Source organism: Lepidochelys kempii, chromosome 5, assembly GCF_965140285.1.
Source record: "Lepidochelys kempii isolate rLepKem1 chromosome 5, rLepKem1.hap1, whole genome shotgun sequence".
Lineage (NCBI taxonomy): Eukaryota > Metazoa > Chordata > Testudines > Cheloniidae > Lepidochelys > Lepidochelys kempii.
Window position 1 is genome coordinate 63,625,452 of NC_136384.1, and position 14,511 is coordinate 63,639,962.

At 36.0% G+C, this 14,511-nt stretch overlaps 1 protein-coding gene across 6 annotated transcripts in view; it reads right to left on the reverse strand.

The window, feature by feature from the left end:
* The window catches only part of CHD1 (chromodomain helicase DNA binding protein 1), a 90,587-nt gene that overhangs the window by 21,728 nt on the left and 54,348 nt on the right, over nt 1-14,511 (reverse strand). For all 6 annotated transcript variants that reach the window (XM_073344590.2, XM_073344588.2, XM_073344585.2 and 3 more), the window contains 9 exons: nt 11,924-12,140; nt 10,447-10,536; nt 9,133-9,323; nt 7,247-7,435; nt 6,610-6,772; nt 3,392-3,544; nt 2,920-2,991; nt 1,445-1,594; nt 190-338 (listed from right to left, as the gene is read on the reverse strand). In XM_073344590.2, coding sequence (XP_073200691.1) covers nt 190-338; nt 1,445-1,594; nt 2,920-2,991; nt 3,392-3,544; nt 6,610-6,772; nt 7,247-7,435; nt 9,133-9,323; nt 10,447-10,536; nt 11,924-12,140 — 1,374 coding nt within the window. The remainder of the gene's footprint in view (nt 1-189; nt 339-1,444; nt 1,595-2,919; nt 2,992-3,391; nt 3,545-6,609; nt 6,773-7,246; nt 7,436-9,132; nt 9,324-10,446; nt 10,537-11,923; nt 12,141-14,511) is intronic.

Sequence of the window (14,511 nt, forward strand, 5' to 3'; positions counted from 1 at the left end):
GCACTATGAAAAAAAGTTTTTGAAGGTAGCAAAAGTAATTTTGAATCAGAATTAAGAATTCTTTAAATTTTACATATACAAGTTCACTAGATACTTCCTCACTCAACATCTAAAAAAGTAACATTATTTTAATTAGATGTCAATAATATTAAAAAAATATCACCCTTTCTGGATTGTGTATCAATATACCTTGAAGGAGCGGAACCTGTGTGGAGTACAGTCTTCCCTGTAGTGTCCATTCTCTGAATTACTAAATGATCTAACACCATCTTCTTCTTGGCTCTTTCAAGAATATCTTCCTCTACTGATCCCTTTGTGACTAGCCGATAAATATTAACCTATGTACAAAAACATAAAAACTTGACAAACATTTGGAAGTTACACATTAAAACTACATTTAAATTAATCTAACACTAACAAAAAACTTATGCAAAAAGGGGAAGAAAAAATAAAGATGTCAAATCTTTGTTTTCAATGTCCTGATTGTTGTTGATCTGTGTTTCCAGATTTAAATTCAGTTTAGAGACTAAGTCAGCTCTTTCACTCAAGTCTCTCCATAAGCAGTTTCATAACTAGTATAATTCCAGAACTTTTAATTAAACTCCAGTGATGAAGCACATAGATTCAGTTATCTTCTAGAATGACATCCATGCACAATTTATGCTTAAATCATACTACACTTGTGGCAGACCCACAGCTTCCCCCATACTACTTGCAGCTGTCATCTGGTATTCATTGCCATGAAGGAGCAAGTTCCAGCTGTTCAATGAACAAGTCCTATTTTAGTCAATATAAGGCTTAGTTAAGCACTAGCAAAGCAGAAATTTCACATTATATTTGATGTAGGGAGCACAGCAGTATGAATGTACTATTACAAATTTACTAGTGTGACAATGTTGTAGCCAAGTCCGTCCCAAGATACGAGAGAAACAAGGAAAGCTCATCTCTCCATCAACAGAAGTTGATCTAAAAAAAAAAGATATTACCTCACCCACCTTGTCTCTCTAATTGTTCTAATGTGTATTTTACAAAATGAAAATTCTTTAGCAAGTAACATCGTTATTGTTATTAAAGTCAGCATCCTACTTACACAGATTTTATATGTATTATACACAAAAATATACAAACACATTATACTGAGACACCTTAGAGACTAACAAATTTATCTGAGCATAAGCTTTCGTGAGCTACAGCTCACTTCATCGGATGCATCACGGAAGCTTATGCTCAAATAAATTTGTTAGTCTCTAAGGTGCCACAAGTACTCCTTTTCTTTTTGTAGATACAGACTAACACGGCTGCTACTCTGAAACCTGTCATTATACTGAGAGTTATTTATGAACCCAATATTTATTGCTCTAAAAAGATATGCAGACTTTGGCCTCCAATCCTGCAACTGATAGAACCCCATTGCAGGTTTAGGTCTTACAGCTGAAATACATACCTGTTTCTTTTGGCCAATCCTATGAGCTCTAGCCTGTGCCTGCAGATCATTCTGTGGGTTCCAGTCAGAATCAAATATAACTACGGTGTCAGCAGATGCCAAGTTTATACCTAGCCCTCCAGCTCTCGTAGACAGTAAAAAGCAGAAATCCTGAAAGTAGGAAAAAAGAAAGAAATGCATCATAAACACAATATCAAAATCCAGCCAAAAATCAATCTGAACTTAAATGAATTTAGATTGTGTAAGCTCTTCGGGGCAGAACCATCTTTTAGATTGTGTATTTGTACAATGCCTGGTACAGTAGGATCTCAGGTCCATAACTGGAGCTTGTTCCTGCTGCTACCACAATATAATTAATTGACTAATAAGAACTGACATCAAGTGTATTTTTTTTTAGCAAATGTTAAAGTAGATTTTCATGCTGATCGAAGTCCCAAGGATGTGGGGACTCCCTGCTGCAAAAGGTAAAGCTGAACCTATCTTGCTAAATTTAGATGACTCATCTTTTGGTGCAAGTTATCTCCTAATGTTGGATGACAAAAGGAGCCAGAATTCTAGAAGGTAGACACCAACAGAAAGAATAAGTGAAAGTTAAACTATGAAGCGGAGTATTTGTGACCATTTGGATAAAATTAGTTGTAGGTCTCATTTAAACCTAAATAATATGATCATGGGCACTTTATGTATACACAAACGGATGTGAAACAGTAGAAAATTCATAATCCAAATTGTTTTTAACAAATGAATTTTTAACTACATGCCTAGAAATCAAATTAGAATATTGCAATGGACTTTTCTGGACAAAATGTTAGTTCCTTTGTGAGGTGAGGGGAAACAGCTTCCCAAGTACAGACATTGAATTATGATGTACACAGCAAAATCCAATACAGGAAATAAGCTCTATTCAATGTAAGAAAAATCCTATTTTTATAAGAATCATTTTATAGTGTTTTGTTACATAACAAAAGGATAATCCAACTAATATCATTCAGATCTAATCTAAAAATATATACTTTTCTTAAGGTTGAAGAAGGTATTTTACATAAGTAATCAGGATCATACTTTATGTTAAAAGAAGATGCATAGTCTTGTTGCAAAAGCACAGAAATAGAAGTCATACCCCCCACACATGTGAGGTTTAACTCTTTATGTTTGTTAAGTGTTCTGAAATATTTGGATGGAAGGTGCTGGAGAAGTGTGAGGCATTAGGATATGGCCAAAACACTCTAGTGAACTTGTTTTGTCAATGTTTTCAATAATAAGTTCTACCTAGGAGATTTATTGACAGTTGTAAACATTCCAGATAGATAAGGATGACATTTCAATTTTAATACTAAATTTCCTTGGTTTTAAGCCCTGAAATCTTGGCTTTTACTGTAATGGTTTTTATCATAATTATTAATAGCAAGAAGCAAAATATAAATAATTGAAAAAGACATAGCAAATTCCATAACTGAAAATACACAGTAGCCTACCTCTGATCCTTCTGCATTAAAATGATCCAGTGCTTGCTTCCTCAATTCCCCTTTTATTGAGCCATCTAGTCTCTAAAAAGATTGAACGCTCCAATTAAAATACAAGTCTATATAAAGGTTAGTCCTTACAATGTACACTAATTACAGTAAATTTGAATTCTGAATTGACAAAAGTACAGCCATAAAAAAATACAGTAACTTGAAATCTCACCCCCCACCTCAAGTTCCCCCTAAACCCAGCCAGGCAGTTTCAAAATAAGTTTTAGGCTATATTACTAGTCTTAGTCTTCTGTTCATAAGTTCAGTCTTCAAGAAGGGTATACAACACTGCTGATTAATTTTTCTTAAGAAAAAACTGTACAGATCATTTGGCAAGTCATTTTCTGCTAAATAAAGGTGACATTAAGACATTAAATGCTAAAAGAGAATGTAGACTCTTTAGACCAGTACAAGAACAAGAATAAACTCTTACCTGAAAGGGGAATTGACGATACTTCAAATATTCTGCTAGGATGTCCAGCATCCTCACCATCTGAGAGAAAATAAGAACTCTGTTGCCACGCTCCCTTAGGCGAATCAGTAGCTTGTCAAGAAGGATTAGTTTCCCGCTGCTACGGATTAAATGCTGCAGGAATAATAAAAATCTTTACTAATTTATGTGGATTCATTTTGTAATATTCTGTGATCAGAAGAGTACATTTTTTTAATTATATTGTAGTCAGTGTACTGTGTGCATGAATCAAAAGTTGAATCATTAATGAACAAAATAATCAGGATATTATATTCAATTCTACCCCAGTATAACAGAAGAACAGTATGAATTTAGCTTGCCTAAAGCAGGCAAATGTGTGCAGTGAGAGCCATGGTTGTTAGGCAGTTGATGAGAGCTTTCACATCATACATATACTTGTAACTTCTTGATACTTTAAACATTTAATCTAAAATGACTCCTCATTCCCAAAAATATAATTTGCTGGGCTGTCCTAGTCAGTAGCAGCAGTCAGAAGAATGTTCATGCTATTTTAATAGAAAACTTCACCGGAACTTCCAACTAAGGAACTCATTCACCTCGGTATGCTACACATAAGGCCCCTTTAATTTTTTTTAAAAAAACAAACTGATTTTTACCAAAAAATCCCCATGTTTTACAAAGGCTATTCTTTTTTTAAAAACAATTTTCACCTGAATTTTGGACCGCTCAAGTGCATGAAAATATTGATTATGTTAAGAAAACCCAATATTACACGTTAGGTAGATGTGTGTATGTTAATATTAACTTAAGTGTAAATGTGAGGTTGTCTGTAAGGCAGCATAGTGTCAGATACACATATATACACACAAATGGGGTGTGTGTGTACATATGTCAATGCTTGAGTCCTAAAGAAAAGTAGTGCTGGAATTCTCTGGACTTGTCTCCTCACTAAGGAAGGAGAGATGCAGCGCTGATAATCTGATCCATCCTGACCTCGGGGATACAAAGATTCCTCTCTTTTCAGGAAGAAGCATGTACAGTAATATAGTATTATGCAGCTAAATACACTTAATTAAACAAACAACCACAGCATTAACCTTTTTTTCCTTTCAATACTGTTATTTTTCTCTATTTGTTGCTTTTTTCTTGCCTTCCCATCCACCAATATTAAGCCCACTATTTATCCAGAAAACTGGGAAAGCAACATTTGGCACCAATTTTTGCCAGTTTTTAATTTTTTGTAATAAATACTGATATTTTTCCTGGGAGATTTTAAACAAAACAAAAACCAAAAACAAAAGATCTTGACTATACAGAGTTACCTTTGTAACTAAATACAGTTGCTATACAAATATGTTACTACCCTAGGTGATGTTCAGGTAGTAGGGAGGTTATCTGGATATTTTATACCAGGAACATCACTATGGTATCTGAGTGCCTTAAAGGTAAAACTGAAGTAAAACAATGTAATGCCTTAAAAGTGAAACAATATCATTGGGAAACTGGAAACAATATAAAAGTGAGTGGCTTAAAAGTAAAACAATATAATATTTTTCCTCTTACACTTTCTCTTTCCCCTCTCTCCTCACATCCAATCCTTTCCTTCCCTCTACAAAAATTTTTTAAAAATTGCACTATAATTAGTTGGATTTGTTTAATTTTTAGTTTTCTAGCCTGAAGGAATGTTGGGTATTGCAGAGTTCCTGCAAAAAGTGTGTTGTCCCCTAGGTACAGCAGCACATTGAGTTAACCACCATTCTCTTCTGTACATAGTAAACATGCATTCATTAGAAATTAATATTTATATAGTGCAATAGGTGCATGGCACTTTACACATTGGTATGATTAACTAAGGTCTTAATCCTGTAAGAATTTACATACATGCTTAACTGTAAGCATGTGAGCAGCTTCACTGAAATCAATGGGACTACTCAGCTGCAAACACTTAAGCATAAGTACAAGTGTTTGTATCATCAGGGCACAAGAAATATCCTAAGGTAAAATTAAGATGGAAATTACACATCATTTACAGTTTTTCACTAATGCTAACTCATTATCTTATTAAACTGGAGCAGGGAAGCTATCACTTTGAATATGCATCTATTAAAATGATGAATGAAGAAGTATTTCTGACAAATATGGCCCATGATTTATGTATGATTTACACTCAAAATGCCTAATTTTAAGATAACTATCTTTCAGCCTTCTTAAGAACTACTTTAAAATGCAGATTGGGTTGAAATCATGGGCTGTCACTGCAAAATTCAGTACTTCTGCAAAAAATATTTAAAATGAGAAAAGATCCAATGAATAATTTTTCCTCTCTGATCTTCAGAAACATACAAAAAAGGCCCACACTTCTGTCACTACAGTACACCCTTACTATAACGCCCTTCACAATAGCAAACCTTGGGCTATAGCGAACCGGGTCCATGGATCCCACCTCAAGCCCCAGGGCTGCTTTGTGGGACTGAGAACTCCTCTGGCTCTGGGACTGCAAACATGGGGGTGACAGCTCCTCCGGCCCCGGGGCTGCGGCAGAAAATTCCTCCGGACTCATGGCAGAGTGCTCCTGAGGTCCTGCAGCCGGTGGAGCTATCTGTCTCAGAGACAGCCTGTCAGCTCCGCTGTGCAGCTTGAGGTGTCGGCCACAACCCTCATCTGCACGGTAGGACACTTTCCCTTTAATGAACCCCTGGCTAGAACAACCAAATGGCTTGGATCCGCAGGGGTTCGTTATAGCAAGAGTGTACTGTATTAATTGTTTAGAATGCTATATTTGTCATCAGTTATTCTATAGTCTACTTGGCTACAAATTCACATAGGTTTATACTTATACAGCATTAGAGAGCAATCATTACAGAGGCATCTTGGCCTTTTAATTTGTTCTATTTCAGATTGATTTAAAATCTGTCAAGTTTTGCTTTGGTTCAAAATACAGTCCGAAATTCTCAACCCAGTAGACTACTTCCTTTTTAATTTAATCAAATCAGCTCTATTTTTTATTCAGAAATAAAGGATGGATCACACTAGTAACTACGACACAAAATCTATTCAATACATATCTATAATACAGAATGCACATCAGAAGTTCAGGTCTTCACTTTACACAGTATACTTCAATAAGACAGTTGATAAATGCTGTATAAACCACTTGCATGCATATTTCAGAAATAAAACTAAGAGAATAATTTCATTAAAAAAAAAGTGTTTTTTACCTGTAAGGCCTCTTGTTTATTATAGAATTCATTATCATCTGGTGGTTTAATGAGGTAGCAATGGTTACAACACTTCTTGAGTTCCATCATGATGTTCAAAAAGCCTGAGGTACTGCCCTTTGAACCTTTACTCAGGGCTTTGTAATTCCTGGTTAAAATCCACCTATGATATAGAATATGTAGTGTAATTCTTAACCAGATTTTTTTTGGGGGGTGGAGAGAAGGAGCAAAGAGGAGACGAAAGGTGGCAGGCAGCTATTAAAATATGCAGTAACTGCAGGAAAAGAATGAAGCTCCAAACATAAAACTCACAAGTATCCCATATAAGACAAGCTGATTGAAAGGAATTAAATTAATATGAATTACACTAAAACAAATCTTAAAAGCAGAGAGCATATACTAAAGGTGAAATCCAGGATCCATTCAAGTCAATGACAAAAATCACATAGGCTTGAATTAGGCCAGGATTTTACCGAAGCAATTTTTACAAGTCTTTATTACAAGCTGAAAAATATCTGTTTAGCAATTAGCATCATGCAAAGACTCAATAAAATATGACAATCACACTTATATAGGAGGTGGATGTGTTTGTTTTTTTGTTGTTTTTTTTTTGGCTATTTCAAGGTAGCCCACTTACTTGTAATATTGCTTCTGCAATGCACTCATCTCCATTCTCAAAATCTGTTCAACCTTGGCAGGTAGAGATTTTTCTACATCTTTCTTAACCCTCCGTAACAGAAATGGCTCAAGTTCTCTGTGAAGACTTGCATAGCCAAATTCTCTCCCTTTGCCATGCTCCTCTTCAAAATCTTCCCAGGAAGAAAACCTTAAGGTAATATAAAAAATTTTAGTGGTATCAAGTTTTTCTATTCCTCTGCAGAGTTTGAAAAATGAAGCATTGATGCACTGTAGATGACCTGAAAGGAATGTGGACTAGAAAGTCAATATATGGAGAAAAGAAAATGACTAGCCATTAACCAAACTAAGAGCAGATTGGAGCAAAATTCAGATCATCATTCATGTGTGGCGCATGCCTCTCATTTGGGGAGGCTAGCCCGAGGGCTGAAAGCTACCCTGAAGAAGCGGAGTGCAGATGCCCAAGGCATCCATGCTCTGAAAGGCAGGGGTCGGCAGCTGCACCTCAGGGGAGGCTTAGCCTCCCCTGGCCTATTATACCCACCACCTATGATATCCACCAATAAAAAGATGTCAACTTTTCAACATTTGTTTTAATCCTGAATTAGGATGAAAAATTGAAATTTCAAAAAATTTTGTGGAAAGGGAATTCTGATCAGAAAACACAAACATTTCTTTTTGACATATTTGATCAAGAAATGAAACATTTTGATATTCCGGAAACTAAAATGTTTCATTTTGGTTTATTGAACTGACCGAAAATGCTTCATTTTGAGTTAGTTCAATAAATAAACTACATTTGCTCATAGTGGTACACTGCCTCATAGGAACTGTCATATGAGAGCCTGGTGCTCCTAGCTTCCCCTATGGGTCAGGTGCCCTGGCCCACACTATATTTCCTGTACTTCATCCAGTCACATTTCTCCCATAATGCACCATGTAGCTCAGAGGCAAATCCACACTGCATTATGGGAGACGTAAATCCTCTGAGCAGCCCAGCCCATAGTTAAGAATGGGGGTCAGAACTACAACTCCTATTAAGCAATGCACTAAAAGGGAAATGCAGTTTCGTTTGGGTTCAGATCAGTTCAACAAAACATTGATTAATCCAATTTGGGTTAAGATGACCAAAAATGAAATATTTCATTTAGATTTTTCCAAAAGAAAATCAAAATTTTTCAGCAAAACTGAATTTTTCACGGAAGAAAAGTCTGAGTTTGCAGAAACTGCATTTTCCAGGAGAAAACCATTTCAATGAAAAACTCCCAACCAGCTCTGAGAGAAATGCAAATATATTAACAGCACAGTGAAAACCAAATTACTGTTCATTTTTTCATTACTGTTCATTGCATTTTTATGTAAACGTAGTTTTGGGGGCGGGTTTTAGCTAATGATTTTCAATAGCGTTTAGTTTAGTGCAATGGGCCATACAGCATCACTGGTTCTGAATCAATATGGACTTCTTTATAGGAACCAATGACATTGTATTTCCCATTGTATTTTATGGGCAAAAATATGTGACAGAGAGGCATTTGCTATGCAAACATAAATGACATTAACTGATAACCTTATTAGCTGTCTCAAAGACAATGATTGAAAGGATGTTGAGAATTAACTGTACAGAGACTATCCTCCAAAACAAGGTGAGGCATACTGTCAGGGTTGTAACCCATATAAAGGCATTTAGTTTTCAGTACCAATCCATTTATTTTAATGGTTTTCTAAAGCAGAAAAGTTTTAAACTATTTGTCAGATGTGGCATGAAAAATAAGTGCATCTGCTACATGTTTAAATATTATATGATATTTTAAAGTATTTTTCACTGTGAAATTTTCTGTTTAAGAATACTATAACTATGTTAACAAGAGTATGAAAGATCTTATTTACTTTTCTGGCATGATGAAGTGCAGCAAAGACCAGAGCTCTTTGAGGGAGTTTTGCAGAGGAGTTCCAGTGATAAGAAGACGATGGTTTGACTTAAAGTCTATTAGTGTCTTGTATAGAAGGGAATCATCATTTTTTAAACGATGAGCTTCGTCCACTCCTATAAATGCCCAATTTAGACCACCAAGGAAAGACTTAAAAAAAGAAAAGAAAATTATGTAAAAGAAGCATTTGATAGTTAGAATCATGAAGGCCATATACTATTATTTTTCTACAATAAATAAATAAATTAAATAAAATTCAAACCTTAAAAAACTGACTACTAGTTCTGCCAGTCCCTTTTCACACGCCAAACACGAAGCAGAGTAACCAGTAACTGGATATAATGTTCGTTAACAAACCTTTAAATTAATGTTATATGGACACCAGTGTGTTTTAATATTGAACTATGTCTTTTAAGTTGGCTGGGATCAACTGCAGAAAGAGTTCTTCATTGTTAAAATATTATAGTTAGCTGAAGTGTGAGCTATACCAACAAAAACTCAGGCCTCAACACTTCATTAGCTTCCATTAGCTTTCCTTTGGATCCACTAGCTCAGACCTTCAATTAGCTTTCCTCTGGTTCTGAAAGAATTCACAGGACTGCTACCTATCACACATGAGGCAGTACAAAGTACATTACAAAAAGAAATAACTATGGTCCTTCTTCCCAGAATATATAAAACAGAAATGAGGGGAGAGAACACAGCACTTGCTGCTAGAAATAGGGAGAATAAGAAGAGAAAAAACTGTCAGTCAACCACAAAATAATTGTGGCATGATGCTCTGACATGCTTTTGTGATGTTTCTATTGATAATTAAGGTATAAAACAGTTTTTTTGTTTAAAGCTCAACTCTGAAGTTCTAAGTGCTCTGAAGTCCACAAGGTTAACTGGAGTGCCTTCAAACTGATATATGAAAACACTGCATTACTGTTCATCATCATCATCACACATTGACCAAACATGGCACCATATACTGTAATTCAATTGCAGGATCTGTGGTTCCCTGATGTCACTCCTCAAGGTTCAATATCAAAATTGAAAGAGCAGCAGCAGCAGCATAAGTAGCTGGAGAAACAAATCAATGTCTCTCAGAAATTTGAAGAACAACAATCTAAACTGCTATAGAAAATCTATCATATTTATAAAACAAAGTGTGCACATTTCCAGGAGCCAAAATAAATGTAATGGCAAGTACAACTCTATATGTTGTGGTACAGAATAAATGATGATCTCTATTAATGGAAAATAAAAATAATTCAAAATTATGACTTACCTTATCCTTTAGCAAAATTTCATAAGTTGTCAAAAGAATATTAAATTTTAACCGTTTGGTCTGTGGATGCATCCATTCGTGAGTTCTTATCTACAAAGAAAGATTGTAAATTTGTGAGAAATTTAAGATAGAAAGTTGGGATGGTCATTTTCAACCTGATTAACTTTAAATGCTACAGAAGTATGAATGTTAAATAATATACAATAATCTGACTTTTTTTTTCTATTTTGTGCTTGTTTAACATAATCACTAACAGGAAAGAATCAGACTTACAAGTAGGGTAATATATATTTGATAAACACTCAAAAGTAACTTGCTAGATATAGGGGCAATGTCATAAAGTGATCAAAGAAAACCAGGAAGGTAATATGCTCCTCTAAAATGAGAAGGCGCATTTGAAGGAGGAAGGTGAAGAAAGAGTTACTCAACTATTTTCCATTTTGAAGTATATGCCACCTTGGTCTACAAAAACATTTGAGATACATTAGCAATTTATTCCAAAATAATAACCTAGACAAGCTTTAATATCATTTCTGACCATCAAATGATTTTATTTCTCAAATAAACATTCAGTAATCAACTCATAAAATCTGTTCACTGAAATGATACAAATCTATTGTAGTATTTTAAATTAATTTTAAAAGTTATTGTATGTTCATGGTGCATCATTAATCTGTGTCCTAAAGCAAGTTTGTAGCTAAACAATACTTGGCTACTTCATTGTTACTTTAGTAAAATAAGAACTGTTTAAAGCCTCCTTAACTGCAAAGGAGAAAAAGTAACAGGTGATACATGGACCGTGCTTCCTTATAGAATATTCCATGAATTTTTGGGAAGCTAACATGAAAAATTAAAGGTTTTTGATTTTTAAACTTCCATTCTGAAAGAAATTCACAACTCAGAACATTACATCCAGAGGTTGAACTGGAAGAGAAAAAAAAAAAATGGTACTCTTCCAAATTCTGGCCACAAATGAAGCTCAGCAATTCTGCGGCTCTACTCACATCAGATCTTATGTAACTGTTGTGACCAGCAATGAAATAGTCAACTATGACATTTAGTTAACAATCCCTTGATGTGAATAGGGGCAGTTAGCACTTTTTAAAGTTGTTGTTTTATGCTTCTCTGCACACCCGGACAGATGTCACTGTATTACTTTATATTCTGTTCACAATTTTAAATTTTATCTTCTCAACCACAAGGGAAAGAGAAAATTTATTTTTAAATGGAAGCTTACATTTTTAAACAAGCTCCCTGAGTGTAGTAAGCAGAGACTAAGAAGGAAATAAAAGAGCATATATAAGTAATTATTTTACACCAAAATCTAAACTTTCAAATTTTCATATTAAATATTGTATTTCAGGCAAATACACGTTTTCTAATTTTTAACCAAACACACAAAAGATGAATAAGAGGCAAATGTTTGAAAGAACCCTTTTTAGCACTGTGTTTTTCATTACTGTTCAAATGTACTCACCATGTTTCTGCTATTGATGTCTCCTAAATAAACCACAGCGTTCATCTGAGGAGCCCACGTCTGAATTTCTCTTTGCCAAGATGTCAAAGTAGAAAGTGGCACTACCAGCAAGAAAGGCCCATACAACTGATGTTCATGAAACAGGTAGTTCAGAAAAGAAATAGTTTGTATTGTTTTACCCAAACCCATTTCATCTGCAAGAATACAACTGTTCCCTCTGCAAAATGAAAGAAATATAAAAAAAATTATATATCATACTGCTAATCACCAGGATAAAAATTACATTCCTTTAAGCATTTATGAACAGAAGTTCATAGATGTTTTGCAAGATTTTTCAAATGTATATCCTATGAGGAAATTTAATTAGCTCACAGATTATGAGGACTATTGCTTATAACTGTATATTCAGCAATAAAACAAAGAATGTTTTCATACTACCAATTCAGAAAAAAATGTTTACAAACTTTTTTGTAATGGTGGTTCCTTGAGATGGATTGCACATGTCCATTCCACTGCAGGTGTCGATGTGCTCCAGTGCACAGTTGTCAGAATTTTCCCCTTAGTGGCACCGATCAGGGCAGCACAAGTGCCCTCTGCTGCCTTATGCACAGGCATAAAGGACGGAGCCACCCAAAACTGCCCTCAGCTCTCTCCTACCGAAAGACTCAGATAGAGATGGGAAGGAGGGCGGATCATGGAATGGACATGTGCAACACACCTTTAAGAACACTCTGAAACCTTTAAGAACAACAGTTATGGAAAAGATAGTAACCATTTTTAGTTCGAGTGACTGCACATGTCCATTCCACTGTAGGTGACTCACAAGCAGGCTCAACTGGAGATGATTTCAGAGTCTATTTGAACAGGGACTGGAGGCCAACTCATCCAAAAAGCATACCTAGATTACTGAAGGATAGAGTAGTGAGAGGCAAATGTGTGACATGATGAACAGGTTACCACTTTGCAAATATCTAATATGGGCATATCAGCCAGAAAAGCCACAGAGGTTGCTTGGGATCTAGTCGAATGAACCAACACACTATCTGACAGCTTCACATTAGCCAACTGGTAACACAGTCGAATACAGCCAAAATCCTTGGTGTGGACATAGGAATGCCCTTCATTCTGTCCGCAAACGTAATGAATAATAGGGAGAAAGACCCGAGAGGTTTAGTCTGTCCCAGATAAAATGCTAAAGCTCTTCTATCATCCAGACAGAGCGCATAGTCTCTCCTCCCCTTTACTACTTACTATCAGTTTTCATATTAACCCAGCAATACTCTTACCCCTTTCAGAAAGAATGTCCCTACAGAAATAGTCTGTCCAAACCCTTTAAAAATCTTTCAGCCATCAGGTTGGAAAAGAAAACGGTTACCCAGAGATGGGTGAAGTGCCAAGATAGATGCTATGTGTACTCTAACTGAGCTAATCACTAATCATTGATGTTTCAGGGACTGAAAGTAGTCCAGTGTGTGCTGAATAGAAGCAAGAACAGGTGGAAACCCCTTTCAGTCTGGAACAGGAGGAAAAGCTCTTCCATTTAGCCAGGTAAGTAATTCTAGCAGATGGTTCCTACTATTCAGCAGCATATTCTGAAATTTTCTAGAGCAGGACTCCTGCCTAAGTTAAACATGAAACCTCCCTGCCGTCAGGTGAAGGGCCTGAAGACTGGGGTGGAAGAGGTCACCACAATTCTGTGAAATCAAATATGCATGGTGTGGGAGAAACAGTGGGGGACTAATTGAGAGGCTTAAGAGCTGTGAAAGCCACACAGTGGCAACCAGTGTAAAATGGGCCTCATCCTGCTTGATCTGGGCAGAAGATGAATTGGGGGTGGAGGAAAACATACAAAAGATCCTCTGACCATGACAGTAAAAAAGCATCCACTAACAAACCTGGACTATGGGCCTCTCAGGAGCAAAACTAATATATTCTGTTGTCTTTTGTTGCAAGCAGATCCACTGGGGATCTCCCAGAGCAGGAAAATTACCCTTGCTATATCTGGGCAAAGGAACAACTTGTGGTAATTGACAAACAACCTGTGCACTCTATTCTGAGCCCCCCCAGGAGGCAGGTCACCTTCAGAATTGCTGATGCAGAAGTCCCAGAGTAGGATTGCTTCCTCACAGTGTAAAGAGGACCACCTCTGCTCCCCATCATATTGGCAGTCAACACTAACACGTTCCTTCTGCTGACGTGAGGAAGGAACAACATGCAAGCTAAGTGGATATCTCAAAACTCCCTGATGTTTATGTCTAGACTGAGATCTGGGATAGACCGAAGACATTGCATCTGCAGGGGTCCCAAGTGAGCCCTTCATCCCAGGTTCGAGGCATCCATGCCTAATGTGGCACTGTATGGAATATGGGTGACCATTTATAATATTATTGATATCAATATTACAAAATCACAATGAATCTTATATAAGCATGTAAGGTTTCAGTGGAAAGGTTATGATTTGTTAAATATGATAAGCTCATTTATATGTACCGTCTCTGTTTTGTGAGTTATACATATGTGTAGTATATTTGTATCTCAAACTTGTGCTGTGTATCTGGGCGACATCCCCAGACAGATTGGCATCAGCA